Source organism: Castor canadensis, chromosome 11 (genome assembly GCF_047511655.1).
Source record: "Castor canadensis chromosome 11, mCasCan1.hap1v2, whole genome shotgun sequence".
NCBI lineage: Eukaryota > Metazoa > Chordata > Mammalia > Rodentia > Castoridae > Castor > Castor canadensis.
This window is the reverse complement of record NC_133396.1, coordinates 52,360,316-52,377,744: the sequence shown is the minus strand read 5'-3', so window position 1 is coordinate 52,377,744 and position 17,429 is coordinate 52,360,316. Positions and strand designations below refer to the sequence as shown.

The following is a 17,429-nucleotide window of genomic DNA, read 5'->3' as shown; positions in this document are numbered from 1 at the left end:
TCTTTTTCCAAATAACATCTTCCAATGAATAGGGCCAGACACAAATTCATGCTTTCTTAGGCCACCCTTCCTTGGTCCCATTTTATGTCTTTTGTACTGACTCTCCTAGTCATAGTCTCATAGGCCCAGGTTGTCTTTGGTTTCCAGAATAATCTTGCTTTAAAGTAATACTGAAGCAGCTTTCAGTTTTCATATGACAGCTTCATAACAGCATGGTCCATTTTGGTCTCCTTCCCTAGTTTCTTTTCTAGGAAACATTCTTGTCCTTTGCCTCCTCTGGGAGGATTGGAGTCCTGCCTTGTTCTTGCCAACAGGGACTGGAACTGTGCCTTTGAGCTGCAGCCCAGGCTGTTCTTTGTGCATTTGGAGAAAAGGACCGCAGAGGCTTTATTTTAATCTCTTACAGTGAAAGGATACTTGGTCAAATCCACTTTGGCAGTAAGCATATGGTCTTTTTTGGTTATCTATTATAGGAGGAAGGTTCTTACTGGGTCTCAAGAGGAGAGAGGGTTTAATTTCCAACATGCTCCAATAGTCCAGACTCTGCTTTATGGCTTCTCTTCTGTATGATTTACATAGATTTATTGGAAAACACAAAAACTTCCAGGAACTGCTAGCAAGCTGGGCTCATTTATGTTTTCTAGTAGGTATTGGATTCACTTGCCTTGTTCAGCTAAATTTAATCTATAAAAGTGTTCAGCCGCTGGACAGTGTTGGCTCATGCCTATAATCCTAGCTATTCAGGAGGCAGAGATCAGGAGGATCGTGGTTCAAAGTAAGCCTGGGCAAATAGTTTGTGAGACCCTATCTTGGAAAAACTCATCACAAAAAAGGGCTGGTGGAGTGGCTCGAGCTGTAGGCCTTGAGTTCAAGCCCCGCCCCCCCATATAAAAATAGGTGTTGGGCTTCCTAATGTCCACACTGATGTTAAGAGAAGCACTGGGAGAAAAATGAAGATTTTTTAATGTGCTGAGACCTTAGAACAATGTAGCCCAATCTATGGAATGGCAAAATAAACAGACATAGAAAAATGCTTCCAGGTCTGGGGATGTAGCTAAGTAGTAGAGCACTAGCCTAGTATGCATGAGGTCCTGGATTCCATCCCCAGCACTGAGGGAAACTTCAGTACTCATTTAGAACTTTCTAGAAGTTAAAGATATCTATGCAAGGTAAGGATTCAAATTTTAATTAAAGAAAGTAATGAGGTCTCACAAATCATTTTGCTAATCTCCATTTCTCCATTATCGGGTAAATAAAGAAAAGGGACAGGACAGGATAGACATCATTAGAGTTCTTACAGACCATAGTATATAATGGCTGTTAGAAAACATAATATAACTGGAGCCATTCATTATCCAACATAACTGAACAGCTACTACTAATTAAGGGTTATGACAGAGGTTGGAGATAATACAGAAGCACTCACATCATAGACTAAGAAATTAATGTGTATGTAGGATATAAGGAGAAATGAAAATATAACAAAAGTGCCCAAAGAAACTGAGCAAATCACAATCTAATTTTTGAGTTGAGGGTTGAAGGATGAATAGGAGACTTTTTTTTTTTTTTGGTGGTACTGGGGTTTGAACTCAGAGCCTCATACTTGCTAGGCAGGCACTCTACCAGTTGAACTACTCCATCAGTCACTGAACAGGAGTTTGCTAGAAAGACAGGACAAAGGGTGTTGGGAAATGAGAAAGGGTGTTAGAGGGAGGGACCAACAGATGCAAAGGTGTGGACATGTAAGAAAGCAGAGTATGTCTGAGGTACAGCTTATATATGAGACAGGCAGACGTAGAAGATAGACACAGACTGGGGTACCAGGCAACCCTGACTATTTTTGTTGTAGAAATAGAGGTGATATGTGTGCATATAGGTGCTGGAGGATGAAGCTGAGAAGGGACACGGGATTAGACTGTGAATAGCTTTTTTTTTTTTAAAGCTATTTTACTTTCTATTGGCAAATAACAATTATATATATTTACATGGTATGATGTGATTTATTTTCTTTTACTTTTTTAGAGACAGGGTCTTACTCTGTATCTCAGGCTGGCCTCGAACTCACAATTCTGCCTCTGCCTTCTGAGTGTTGGAATTACAGACGTGTGCCACCACACCTAGCCAATGATTTGTGTATACAAATCAAATTGGGCTAATTCACATATCCATCATCACAAATACATTTTACTTCTTTGGCCACAAACTTTGAGACCTTGCAATTTTACCAAATCACAGGTAATGGGGCCCAAAGCACTCTAATGGGCATGAGTTATATCTGGGGATCTTTTTGGCTTTATTCTATCATAATTAGGCATCCCTGAGTCCCCACGACTGCCAGTCTTAGTTCTCAGGAGCAGTGTACTTGCCTCTCTTCCTATTCATCCATCAGAATGAGGCAGGCTCAAGAGAAGACCACAAGATTTAGAAAAAAGTGGCTCATGCCTGTAATCCTAGCTACTTGGAAAACTGAGATCAGGAGGATCTCAGTTTGAGGCCAGCTGGGGCAAATAGTTTACATGACCCCCTATCTCCAAAATAACCAGAGCAAAATGAACTGGAGGTGTGGCTCAAGTGGTAGAGTCTCTGCTTTGCAAGTGCAAAGTCCTGAGTTCAAACCCTGGTACCACTTTAAAAGAGAGAGAGAGAGAGAGAGAGAGAGAGGAATAATTTGTATAATTTATTAGATATATATGGATAGTCTTTTTTCAAAAACTTTTTACATTAAGAAATACAGGCTTGCTAAGTAATCAAACTGAGGGCTGGCAGAGTGGCTCAAGTGGTAGAGCACCTGCTTAGCACATGTGAGGCCCTAAGTTCAAGCCCCAGTGCCAAAACAAGCAAATAAACAAGCAAGCAAACAAACAAAAAACCCCAGAATAATTAAAGTACAGAATTCTGTGGAATGAAAGTGAGTTTCCTTATTCCCTAACCCCTAACTGGGTAGCAGTTTGACTTATTAAAGAGCCTGGTATGTGGGATGGGAGAATGGAGAATGACTCAAGTGGTAGAGTGCCTGCTTAACAAGTGCAAGGCTTTGAGTTCAAAGTCCAGTACTGTCAAAAAAAAAAAAAAAAAAAAAAGAGCCTGGTATGTATTCTGTTTAGAAATTATCTATTCATAAAAATGTGTTTCTGTTCTGTTTTGAAATTTAAATGAAACAGTCCTATAGTTCTTCCTACTATGTTAAGCAGAAGAGCAACAGGTGAAAACTAAATATGTAGGATGCATTTTCGAGTCATATAATTTCCAAGTACCTAGAAAGGGTCTCTAATCTCCCTTTAAGGCCTGACCTTCAGCACATTTTCATCTCTTATACCTTAAGCTGTTTTTCTCTTTCTTCAACATTTAGCACAGTGCTTGTCCATTCTGGGTATTTAATAGGTCTCTATTAACATCTGTGGAACATGTCTTTTTTTTGGTGGGACTGAAATTTGAACTCAGGGCTTTGCAAAGTAGGTGGTAAATGCTCTACCACTTGAGTCACATCTCCAGTCGTTTATTTATTTATTTTTTTGATAGCACTAGGATTTGAATTCAGGACCTCATGCTTATTAGGCAGGTACTCTACCACTTGAGCCACTGTGCCAGTTCAATTTTTTTTTTTTTTGGAGACAGTGTCTCGCTACGAGGCAAAGCTTACTATGTAGTCCAGGCTGGCCTCCAGTTTGAGATTATCTTGTCTCTGCCTCTCAAATGCTGGGATTACAAGCATATACCACCACACCTGGCTTGAAACATGCAGTTTAATATTACATAACTCATTAAATTAGCAGATCCTATGTTTTAAAGAGCTGGGTAATGTTACCAACTGCAACCATTAGTTCTCTAATGACCAAGATATTATGCCTTCTTTCCTTGAGAGCTGAATTTTTTCTATGAGGGGTTTATTTGGGTGAACTCTTCTGGTTAAATGTTTCCCTGAAAGCAAGCACCCAAGTTCAGAACAATGAAAACAAAGGGATGACCAATACACTATGTTAATTAAATACACTCTTTCTTTCTTTTTTTTGTTTTTGTCATACTGGGGCTTGAACTCAGGGCCTTCACCTTGAGCCACTCTACCAGCCCCATTTTTTGTGATAGAGTTTTTCGAGATAGGGTCTCTTGAACTATTTGCCCAGGCTGGCTTTGAACCATGATCCTCCTGATCTCTGCCTCCTGAGTAGTTAGTATTACAGGTGTGAGCCACCTAATGCCCAGCACTAATGCATTCTTAAATCCATCATGGTCTTTCAAATACAGTAACAAAGTGGTGACCTACTTACCTGCAGAAAGTCAGGAATCAATTCCATCTTCATGTTTTTGAGCCCTAGCAGTTATTTCTTAAATGTGTAACCTCAGAGTTTCTCATAATCTCTCTGCGTTTTAGTTTCTTCGTGTGAAACAAAAAAGATAATAAAACCTACTTTGTACAGTTAGTCAGAATAAATGAGACAGTCTTTGTGAAATTGTGTGTCAGGCATGGAGTAGATAGGAAATATACTGGTTGAAGTACATGCTCTGCAGACAGATGGCCTCAGCTCAAATGCCAGCTGCACCACTTATTAGTTAGATTAGATGACCTTGGGCAAATTAATCAACCTCTCACTATGTGTCAAGTGCTTATCTGTAAGATGAGAATTTTGTGTGTGTGTGTGTGTGGGACTGGGGCTTGAACTCTGGGCCTTCACCTTGAGCCACTCTGACAGCCCTTTTTGTGATGGGTATTTTTGAGATAGGGTCTCAAGAACTATTTGCCTGGGCTGGCTTCGAATTGCAATCCTCCTAATCTCTGCTCCTGATTAGCTAGGATTACAGGCATGAGCCACTGACTGGGGCCCAGATGGATTATTTTGGGGATTAAGTAAAATCATGTGTTAGTGTGTTTTTTGGCACTGCTAGTAATGGTTTTATACATACTTTACCATTATGGGTTATAGGTCCTCTATAAAACTTCCCTCTCCCTTCTTCTCCTTCATATTTCTCTGCAACAGATCAAAATAGCTTAAAGTAGGATTCCAAAGCTTTATCTTTTCTGGGTTATGTATGAGAGGCTAAAAGACTGAGAGTTGTGTATTGCTGTGGACTAAATTGACTTCCCCTGAATTCATGTTATGCGAAAGCCCTATCCCTTACAATGTGACAGTATTTGGAGATAAGATTTTTAGTAGGTAATTAAGTATAAGTGAGGTCATAAGGATGGGTTCCTAATCTGATGGAATTAGAGAAATCTCTTTCTTTTTCTATCATGTGAGGATACAGTGAGAAGGTGGCCATCTGCAAGCAAAGAAGGGGATGTCAACAGAAACTAGATGTGCCAGACCTTAATGTGGGACTTCCAGTCTTCAGGACTACAAGAAAATATACTTCTATGGCATTTTGTTATGGCAGCCCAAGCAGACTAAGATAGATTTTGATAGCATGAAATAATGAATACCTAAAAATGTGGAAGTGGAAATAGCTTTGGAACAAGATAATGGGTAGAGACTACAGGAGTTTGAGGAGTATGCTAAAAACGTCTAGATTACCAGGAAGGGAGAGTCAGTAGAATATGGACATGAAAAGCTCTTCAGGTGAGGGCTCAGGAGGTAAAACAAGGCTGGAGGGAAAACCTCCATCTTCTCAGAGAATACATGTGGGTAGAAGTATGGATATGAAAGGCCTTTGATAAGGTTTCAGATGGAAATGAGGACTATGTTATTGAAAAATGAGCAAATGTGATCCCTGTAAGTGACAAAAATTTGGCTGAAGTATGTCTTAGTGTTTGTGGAAGACAGGACTTATGAAGATGAAGTTAGGTAACTAGCTGAGATTTCTAAGAATATGATGAAGGTCCTCCTGACTGATTATAGCAAAATGTGAGTTGAGGGATGGTTTGATGAAGAAATTGTTGAGTAAACTAGACCAGAACTAAAATGATTGGAAGAATTTTAGCTTGTTCATATTGTAAAAAGTGAGAAAGCTTGTTCTGAAGAGAACAGTAGGGTATAGTTAATCATTTGATAAAGAAATTAATATGAGAATGAACCATAAATGTCATCAACCAGGGGAAAGGAAAAATGGCACAGAATAAAAGAAGACTATTGAACTTCTTAGACTCTAAAGGACCAGCTAGGAGAGCTATCTGGCTACAAACATGCATCATCCTTCAAGGACAAGGAAAACTGACCCCAAAGGTTTCCAGAAATCAGTAGGACTATCACTGTCACCACAAGTCCCTGTGGTCTTTAGGGTAGAACATCAAACCAAGGAGGACTATTCTCCAGCCTGAATGGAATGTACCTTCCCAGGTTTTGGACCTGACTGGGATCTGTCACCCTTTTCTTCTTTTCGGATTCTCCCTGTCTCTACCACTGTATTTTGTAAACATTTAACTGGTCTGAGGTTCATAGCTGGAGAGGAATTTAGTCTCAGGATGAAATGTGCTCATATTTGCTTTTGAGACATTTGGATTAGACTTTGGAATTTAGACTTCAGAGTTAATACCGAAATGAGTTAAGACTTTTGGGAGCTTTTGAATGGCATGAATATATTTTGCATGCAATAAGGACATGAATTTTGGAGGACTGAGAAAGAATGTTATAGAATGAATTGTGTCTCCCCTACAATTCATAGGACAAAGCCCTAATGCCCTATGTGAGTGCATTAGGAGTTATGGTTTTTAGAAGGCAATTAAGTTTAAATGAGATCATAGGGTGGGCCCTAAACCAACTGATCCTGTGGCCTTACAAGAAAAGGAACTGAGAAAGAAATCTCTCTTTCCACCATGTAAGAACACAGTGAGAAGGTGGCCATCTGTAAGCCAGGAAGCAAACCCTCATCAGAAACTGACACTGGCATGATCTGGGACTTCCAGCCTGCAGAACTATGAGAGAGGTTTTTTTTTGTTTTGTTTTTAAGCCACCTGGTTTACAGCATTTTGTTAAGGTAGCCCACGTAGACTAAGAAGCATTTTCCTTGAATCTGAAGGCTGGCTTCTTGAAGTATTTATTTATTTATTTACTTATTTATTTAGTGGTGTTGGGGGTTGAAAGTAGTCTTATGCTTGCTGGGCAGGCACTCTACCACTTGAGAGTACCACTCTGCCACTCTGCCAGCCTGATAGTAAAGGTCTTGAGAGCCAAGATCTTTGGCTTCACTACTGTTTTCACAAACCAGATCTGGCTCTGAAAAAAGCAACTTGTGTTGCTGGGCCAAAGCAAACACTGCCCAGGCAGAGCCTGTGTGCAAATGGGTGACTGGTAGAGAAACTCAATATTATTACTAGTATTAGGGTACTAATACTACTCAAGCTGTAGAGCGCTAGCCTCAGAAAGCGAGAGGCCCTGAGTTCAAACCCCAGTACCAAAACCAAACCAACCAACCAAAACCCCAGAACAACAACAAAGCCCAAAGAAAACAACCCAATATTACTAGTACTATTAATGCTAATAGGTAAAAACCAAATCCCAGCATATACCCACATTGTAAAATGGAAGGGGAAGGGGAAAGGGAAGGGGAAGGGAAGGAGGTGGAGGAGGAGAAAGAAGAAGAGGAGAAGGAGGAGACAAAGAAGATAACAATTTCTTGCATAAACCAACTCAGAACCATGTATCTTTACAGAGGCCATTTAGAAACAAAGCTTGATGAGGTTGGGGTATCAGTCTGGCAGTCTGTCTTGACCTGTGCTCTTTAGAGCAAAATCCACTGACATAGAAAGAGAAGAAATTCTCCCATGATGATCCCGATAGTTTATCCTAAACCATGTAAAATGCGAAGTAATCTAATCTTTAAAAAAAATTTTTTTTTGCAGCACTGAGAGTTGAACTCAGGATCTACAACTTGAGTTACTCTACCAGCCCTTTCTATTAATGGTATTTTTCAGACAGGATCTCGTGAACTATTTGTGAGAGGTGGCTTTGAACAGTCATCCTCCTCATCTCTGCCTCCTGAGTAGCTAGGATTACAGGCATAAGCCACTGGTGCCTGGCTTAAACTGTTTTCTTCCCTCTTTGTAGGATACTGAATGAACAGGCACGCCCTCTCCCTATCTAATACAATGTACATTGATTCTCAGCAATGCCTAATATGATAAAGAATATCTTTGATATCCAGCACCCAGCACCCACACCCTTAATGGTCAAATAGTAGATGTGCTCTCAAATCATGAATGCAGATTGACTTGCCTTCTCTTACTATGCTGTTTCACATAGTCTAAGGAACTAGGGATATGGCTCAGTGGTAGAATGATGGCCTGGCATACATCAGGCCCTGGGTTCAAACTCTAGCATCCAAAAACAAAACAAAACAGAACAAAAAACAGTGTAAAGAATTTCACCCAAAACAGTAAGGGGATATATTGAAAAAAATGAAAGTCCATAATAGAATTATGTGCAGATAAATGATTTACCTATAAAACCAAAGATAAGCAAGTGAAATACTGCTAGGCTTTTAATAGAAATTTCTTAAGTAATAAATACAAAAGAAATTTTAAAAATCAATACATCCTCTATATACTAGCAGGAAATTCTTATAAAATATATCAGAAAAAAATCTTATTCACAACAATAACACAAACACAAATAAAATCAACAATAAGTAATCATAGCAAGAACTGTCTAGTACTTATTTTGCGATTTTTTTGGGGGGGTAATGATACTGGGGTTTGAGCTCAGGGTACAGTGCTTCTAGGCAAATGCTCTACCACTTGTTTAGTAGCTAGATGAAGAAAACTACAAGGTTACATGTGCAAGGCACTGGGTTGCATTCACCATTGCTAAAAAAGCCCCCAAACAAACTAAACAAACAAAACTACAAGAAGTTCTATTCTATGACCCAACAATTCGTTATCTAGAAATCTACTTATGGTTCAAAGATTTGTTAGTAAAACGTTAAATTCTAAAACATTAGAAAAATCCAACTATCCAAGAGTAGGAGAAAGTTACATAAAATTATCAAGTATCTTGCCTAGGCTGGCCTCAAACTCAGATTCTTTTACCTTGGCTCCCCAAGTAGCTGGGATTATGGGCGTGTGCCACCACACCCAGATAATTATGGTACATCTTTATGATCAAATTTTTACAACCATTAAAGACTTAAGGTTTATTTAATGACATGAGAAAATGCTAAGATGCTATTCTGAAAAAAAGCAGAATACAAAATTTCTATGCCATGTTCATTTGATTTAACAGTGGGCAGTCAATTCTTTTTTCCCATTATTTTCTGAAGTATCCCTACCCCTACCACTCAGTTACATGACAACAAACTTCAAATTTTTCTCATTATCCTGCTTTCTTTTCACTCCAGCTAATCAATGGGCAATTTCATTCATTCCAAAGGCTTTAACCCACCTATAAAGACCCCTAATCTATTATCTCCTTATAACTATTTTTCTTTTTGTGAGACAGGGTTTCACTATATATCCCCGACTGGCCTCAAACTCACTATATACCCCAGGCTGGCTTCAAACTTGAGATTCTTCAGCCTCCCAACTGCTGGGATTACAAGCCTGTGTCACCATGCCTGGTTTATAATCTAATTCTTTTCCTTGGCAAACTACCTTAGCTAATCTTTATCTACCTAGAAATCCAGGTGAATTTCTGTTATTCCAAATCCTGTTCCTTGAAATCCTTCAGTTGTACTCTCTTAAATAAGATCTACATCTCAGATGCTGTTACTCTAAATTGAGACATTCTCCTTTTACCAGGACAAATGCAACAGGTTAACTAGTCTATGATTTTAATTTCTTTAACCCATGCTATAAGAATGGTTTTCTAAAGTGCAAAATTCATCATCCCTCTCCACTATTCACATTTTACATTTCTGTGTGATGTCATGAAGGTTCAAACAGGAAGAGATGCACGTTTTGCCAAGGTTAATTCATTCATAGCTCACCTAAACTCTGCTACCTTTTCTGTTTGGGGAAGGGGAATAGTTAACTAAAGCAGATGTTGGAATGAAAAAAGAACCTCAGGAGAGTGACTGAGCTCATGGATAATGCATGGAACTAAGCTTAATGACTGACTGAATTTTTCTCAACAAACTGGTCTTAATCATATTAGAGCCATTAATATCTTCTCCCCAACCCCAGGCTCTGCTGTGGATCTTCCAAAGTGCTATCCATAGAATGTCCAGTCTTTCAGGCCTGCTTTCCTTGGTTTACCTCTGCTTAACCTACCTTGTGTTAATCTTTGCTATGGAACTGACACTTGCCCTGTATCCTAGGCAGTCCTATACCTAGGCCTAAGCATAGGCCAATGCCCTAGGTCTTCACTAACCTAAACTATTCTGTCCACTGAACAAAACCATGCATACAATTTCTGCAACATGGTGAACCAAAATAATCATTTTCCCCATTCCTAGTTCTCTGCTGAAAAGTGTCATTTGTTTGCACAGGAGACTGGTTTTTCTAGGATCTAGTAGCTACAGTGGTTGGGAAGGTTGTACAGGTGATGGCAGTAGGCCATATAGGGCAGGAGACCTGAGAAAAAGTCTGCTGGGCCTTTTGGTTTTTCTCTATAATATAAAGTCATGTGCAGAAGGAAAATATTCCTTTCCTTGGCAGGACATACTCATGCCTGCATGTGACATCACTGTGTAACCATGTTGATAAGAAAGCAGCCATACAGAAAGTGGGAAGGACTTGGGTGGTTTTTTTTGGCAGTGCTGAAGTTTGAACTCAGGGCTTCACGCTTGCTAGGCAAGCCCTCTTACTACTTGAGTCACTCTTCCAGCCCTGGACTTGGTTTTTAAGGATGCTGTTGAGTCACACTAGATCCATCTTGCTTCTGGGTGACCTCTTATAGGAGAGGCCACTTAAATGTACCCAGCAGAATGAGCAATCATGTGTAATTTATTACTCACCCACGTGTGCCTAGAGCAGTGCCTATTGTAACTCCCTTATCTAATAACGCACTGGTTCTAGTATTCTAAGAACAACAAATAAACAAAATCCCAAACCAATCCCAAGTTTACCATAATGATATAGAAAATAAACAAATGGTGAGTGATGGTGGTGGGTACATTCTTTTTGAATAGAGTTGAGTTGACAAACTTTGGTTAAGAGGTTGACCAGCTCCTTAGCTGTGTGTCTAGAGTCCATATATTGGAAACCACTTACTAGACAAGTGAGCAGTGTCTTCCTGCACTTTCTTTGTTCCAGAATGAGGTCAACTATGTAAGTAAAGTTACTACCTTATCTTAGAAATTGGTCAGTATTTACCTATTTGTAGATAGTGACACTGTCCAAACTGGAGTTAGCTCCTGGACAATGTCTGAGAATTATGACAATACTAGATAAGGATTAAAGATACAATTTCTTTCTCTAGTACTCCTGTAAAGATAGCAGAACAAAAAAAATTTTTTTTAATGAACAAACTGAAAACATTGGCAAAATTACCACCTTGGCCTTTTATGTATGTTTAGGGTGATCAAGTTTTTTTCTTTGCATGCTAAAAGGAACTTTTCATTATGGTTTAAGATGTATTATCACCTTCTTGCTTGTTACTCAATAACCTCTCAAAAAAAGAGGAGCGAGTGCAAGTTCATTTATGATACAGAGCAGATTTTTAAGCCCAAAACCTTGTGAAACTCAAACTCCAGTTTTTTTTTTTTTTCTTCTGTTTTTCTTTCTAAGTACAGTATTGGGGTAGAACGCAGGGCCTGGTGCTGGCTAAGCAGGCCCTCTACCACTTACACTACTCCACCAGTACTTTTGCAGTGGTTATTTTTGAGATTAGATCTCTCTCCCAGACCATGCTTCTTCTAGAGTAGCTGAGTTGCTTCTTAGAGTAGCTGAGATGACAGGCGCACACCATCGCACCAGTCATTGGTTGAGATGCATATCCTGACATGAGGTAATGTGAAGTACGAAGTACAGCTTCTGAAGTATTCTTGTCCCCAAAAATGAGACATAAAACTAATCAGGCCTTTATAGTTAATTACCAGTGTGCAAGAAATATAGATGAAAGAAAACAATGTAGACAATACCAGAAGGAAACAGACAAATCCAGAAAGTAGAACATTCTATATGAAAGCAAACTCAGTTTCAACAAATCAATGACATAGAGGAATATTAACCAATTATAATGTGTGGAACTTGTTTAGATTCTGATTTGAACACACTAAATGTAGAAAGACATTTTTGAGCTACCTTGAGAAATTTCAATATGGATTGGGTGTTAGAGAACACCAAAGAATTACTGTTACTGTTAGATGTGATGATAATGGCATGGTAGCTATACAAAAAAATGTCCACGTTCTTAAAAGAGCCATACCTAAATATGTAGGGGTGAAAAAGTCTGATGCCTTAGGCTTTCTTAAAAAATACATCATATACACAAATAATATTAAGTAGGAATAGGTAAAGCAAGTATAGCAAAGTTTTGATAATTACTGGGTTTAGGTACAGGCATATGGGGTTCGTGATACTGCTCTTTATACTTCTGTGTAGTTTTGAAATTTGTAGTAAAAAATTTAAAGATGTAGGCATAAAGAGAGATAGCTATCTTAAGAGTAAACAATCTGAATGGAAGTCGAAGAAAGTTATTTTAGTTATGCTGTCATTTAAAACAAATGTGGCCAGGCAGTGGTGGCTCAAGCCTGTAATCCTAGCTACTCAGGAGGCAAAGAACAGGAGGATCACAGTTCGAAGCCAGCCTGGGCAAACAGTTCGAAAGACCCTATCTTGAAAAAATCCATCTCAAAAAAGGGCTAGTGGAGTGGCTCAAGGTGTAGGTTCTGAGTTCAAGCCCCAGTAGCAAAAATAAACAAAAAAAGTAGTTTTTCAAAGTACACTTCTCAGATAAGATGTTCTATGTACCCATGTGAGTTTTTTTAATCCCCGTTGAGTGTGCCATTGCATATTTATTGCAAATGAATTTCTACATTGCTAATAAATTACCTGTTGTCAATAATCATTACACAGGAAGATGGAATCCCCAAAACATCACAGCTCTGCAAAAGTTCTTTCTTTCGAATCTCTCCTTGATTGTAGTAATTTCCTGAGGATAACAAATACAGTGGTATATTTCTTTAACAGTGGAGACCTATCTGTTTACTTATTCTTATCCTGTCTTGTTCCTTAGAGAACTAAAGCTACTGAAAAAAATGTGTGATTGTGATAAAAAGTTGAAGAAAATATAACACTTCATAGGAGGACTATCAGCAGCACAATTTTTTTTTTTTTGGTTTTGGTAGTACTACAGCTTGAACCTCAGGGCCTTGCATATGCTAGGCAGGAGTTCTATCATTTAAGCCATGCCTTCAGAAGCACACTTTTTTAGCACCATTTACAATGCTTATCTATCTATCTACCTACCTATCTATCTATCTATCTATCTATCTATCTATCAACATTTCAGTGTGCTAGAGGAAACATAGTACATCTTAGAGTTAAGCAGAATTGAATTGACCTTTGTATAATCACTCAGGGCCACTGGGGTCTGTGTGCAGTATCAGTTTGGGCTCCTTTACTATTTTGAGAAAGGACCTTGCTATGTAGTCCAGGCTTGCCTTGAACTCTTGATTTTTTCTGCCTCACTCTCCCAAGTGCTAGGGATTACAGGTATGTGCCATCATACCTGGTTTGGGCTCCTTTAAATTGATAGTCCAGGGCTTAGGGTAGAGCCCAGTAGGTAGAGTGCTTACCTAGTAGGTATGAGGCCCTGGGTTTGATTTCCAGCACTTCACTCACACATACAAAAATAGTTTACAAATATCTAACATTTAATTAAAGAAAAGGGTGCTACTCTGCATATCATAGGAAAATATGCAGGGATCATTTAGGAAAATATTCTCTCTTTTAAGAGTTTAGTAACTAGCACCCCATCAACACCTGAAAAAGCTTATGTATTTATTTTCCCAACATATATACCATAGTCCCTAACAATAGTTCTTTGCTGTAGTCTTACAAATAATAATGTAATGAAATTTTGATATCATTTGACTTACACACTCATTGTGCAGATTTCTCACACACTCTTAGTGAGCAATCGCCTATCTAACATACTCTTTAATTCAATTTTCCAGCAAGTAATTGCATGGGTGATTTGTGCAAGCTATGTAACTTCCCTGAGCTAGTTTCTGTACCTGTAAGGAGGGGATAATTAGGTTAGCTTACATGGCTTTCTGGAGGCCTGTATGAGATAATACAAATCAAAGTACCCAGTTAGGTACTGGGTTAATTTTCTCTTTCCTTCAACTCTATTTTTACCTCCTACCTCCCTTTTCCTTTCTTTCTGAATTACAATTCATTTTCATCATCCAGATCAAATGTCAAATGCCTTTTCCTGTTTTCCCTAGCAAGTAATCATTTCCAGTATTCTCCTACTAAGTATAAACTTGTTTCTGTGATCAGATTATTAATTCCCAAATGTCACTGGCCTTAAAAGTCATGGCCTCATTTAATTTTGTATCATCACCAATATCCAGCACACTGCGGGCATTCATGAAGGACTGAACAAAGAGCAGGTAACACAGAAAAACTCCCATGTGAAACCTTTCAACTTTGGCAGAGATTATTATAGTGCTAGCTTTAAACTGTTTGAACCCGCATAGGAGACAGTTATTACATTATATCCAAAAAAGAGACTAAAATTTAAGATTGTAAGCAACAGCTTCAAATTTTGTATTGCCCTCATTACACTTCTTTTTTTCAGTTTTCTTTTCTAGCAATCAGTTGGAAACTAGAGTAAATTTTGTGATGGACTTTTATTTTAGGTTTCTTTCAAATCCATATACATACATTCTTCTATATATTTTTTTCAAGATTTCTTATTCTTTGGTGTTAAGTGAAGAGTCCAGTGCATACTAATGATGTAATTCCTAACTTTAGAGTTTATGCACATCAGTCTATAATTAGAATTGTAAGAAACTGCCCAGAAGTGGGATAAATGTATTTATGAGGCTAGTTTTATTTCTTTTGTGTTTGAATTAAGGAACTTACAAGTTAAGAAGTTGAAGCCAGAGACCACTTGAATTATTTTCACAAAGTTTGGTGATATGCAGGGACTCAATAGAATACATATCTGAGCCTCTGCCACAGCTTTTGACTGGTACACTAGGACAGTGTCCAGGAAGGATGGTATACCCTGCGATGCGCAAGATAACTTTCTGGGTGAGGAAAAGGATTAGAATGCCTTCTCTGAATTTGTTACGTTATCTTCTATAATGTAAAGTTTTTGTTAATGTTTTATAACATATACATTAGTTCAAAAAATTATGAATGTACATATAATGGGAATACATGCTCAAAAATTTTCACAAATAGGAGAAACGTTTGGAAATCATTCTAGGAAATGGAAAAAATAATTCATGTAGATTTCTTTTTTTTTTGGTGGGACTGGGGTTTGAAATCAGGGTCTCATACTTGCTAGGCAGGCGCTCTACCACTTCAGCCACTTTGCCAGCCCTTTTTCGTGTTGGGTATTTTCGAGATAGGGTCTCATGAACTATTTGCCAGGGCTGGCTTTGAACGGAGAACCTCCTGATCTCTACCTCCTGGTTAGCTAGGATTACAGACACGAACCACTAGCGCCTGGCCTCATGTAGATTCCTTTCCCTTCCCTCCCTTCCCCTTTTTCCTTCCTTTTCTTTTTGCAGTAATGGAGTTTGAATTCAGGGCTTACACCTTGAGTCACTCCACCAGCCCTTTTCTGTGATGGGCTTTTTAAAGAAAGGGTCTCGAGAACTATTTGCCTGGGCTGGCTTCAAACTATAATCCTTCTGATCTCTGTCTTCTGAGTAGCTAGGATTACAGGCATGAGTCACCAGTGCCTAACTAGATTTCTTTATACAGAACTTCATTATGTATATATATAGTGCATAAACTCATGTATAATTGTTAGGTAATACTTTTCAGTCATAACTAGAAACCAGAATCACATTTAACAGAAATTAAAGTTACTTTGTAAAGACTTGAATTTATATATCACAATGTATAAGTTTTCCACCTGGAAAGTTTTAATTTTTTTTTTTTAATTGTCCTCTTGTGCCTTTAAGAGCCAGCTCTATTCTTAGGACTGCCCTCCTAAACTGAGAGGGAAATTGCTGTGTGTCCTGCCAGACTATCCTGTTAGAGCAGAGCACAAGGGAGCAGACAAAGCACAGGCCAGGACAATAGGGCTTTAATTTGTCAGGATGAGAAGTAGACTGGGAGAAAAAGCATCACTATAGTTCCAACACCACCTAGCTGCCTATAACTACATGAATTTGGAGAAATTCCTTACATTCCCAAGTTTCAGGAATGCCAGCAAAATTTTTTCTTGAATAGTAGCAAGTAATTTTTAAGCATATTTTGAATAAACAAGGTCCAAGTTTCTTTCACTATAAAATGAGGAAGTTTAGGTTCAGTGTCAAGTTCTATCCAGAAAAAACTGAAACTATATCGAATATTTACAACAGCAGAGATTTAATGAAAAGATTTTCATACATAACTGTTGGAGATCTCAGAGGCAAACAGGAAACAGTGAAGTGACCCAGAGGTTAGAGACAGCAAAAAGTGATTACCAACCTATGGTTGGAGAGTTAAAGATAAGAGGTAGTGTCACTGAAGCCTAGAGATCAGGGCTCCCAAAGGAAGCTGAAGCCAGGAGGACTGGAACCCTTCTCTTAGAATTGTCTATAGAACCCAGATTAAGAAATCATGATTTAAAAATGAAACCAGAATTAAAAACAGGCAAAGGATTTAACTAGACATTTTCCAAAGAAGGTAATCATTGGCCAACAAGCACAAGAAAAGGTGTTCATCAACATAGTACCACTTCATACCCACTAGGATGGCTATGGTCATAAAAGTTAAAATCCCAAGTGCTGATGAGGATGTAGAGAAAGTTGGTACCACAGTACATTGCCGGTGGGAATGTAAAACAGTGCAGTGGCTGTAGAAAGCAGCTTGACAATTATTCAAAAATTTAAACACAAGGGGGAAGGGGGTAGAAATGACCCAAACATTGTATACACATATGAATACAAGAAAAAAAAAAAACCCCAAAATTTAAACACAAATACTCAAAGGAATTGAAAATGCTACTCAAACAGATATTTGTACATCAATGTTCACAGAAGCATTATTCGAAATAGCTAAAAAGAAAAATCCAAATGTCTGTCAATGGACAAACGAGTAATTAAAATGTGGCATATACATACCACAAATTATTCTTAACATTTGGGAGGCTGAGGCAGGAGGATCTTGAGTTTGAGGCCAGCCTGGGGATAATGGTGAGACCCTGTCTCAAAAAAAAAAACAAAAAAAAAACAAAATCAGAAATAAAAAGGAATGATGCTGATATATGCTATAATATTGAGGAATTTGTTTATTAACATAATCCAGACATAAAATAACAATTATGTAGGATTCTACTTATATGAGGTGTCTATAATAGTCAAATTCATAGATAGAAAGCAGAATGGTAATTGTCAGAGGCTGTAGGGAGGAAGGAATAGGAGCATTGCTTAATGAGTTACAGAGTTTC

At 38.4% G+C, this 17,429-nt stretch overlaps 1 protein-coding gene and 1 non-coding gene across 21 annotated transcripts in view; both read right to left on the bottom strand.

Annotated features, from left to right (window-relative positions):
- Pigl (phosphatidylinositol glycan anchor biosynthesis class L) overlaps positions 1–17,429 on the bottom strand; it is a 95,460-nt gene that overhangs the window by 71,724 nt on the left and 6,307 nt on the right. For 14 of the 20 annotated variants that reach the window (XM_074046773.1, XM_020172956.2, XM_074046775.1 and 11 more), the window contains exon 2: positions 12,860–12,959. The exons of the other annotated variants lie outside the window; for them this stretch is intronic. In XM_074046773.1, the coding sequence (XP_073902874.1) occupies positions 12,860–12,959 (100 nt within the window). The remainder of the gene's footprint in view (positions 1–12,859; positions 12,960–17,429) is intronic. 20 annotated transcript variants of the gene reach the window in all.
- LOC141414527 (small Cajal body-specific RNA 11) lies at positions 15,936–16,075 on the bottom strand. The gene has a single exon (XR_012439543.1).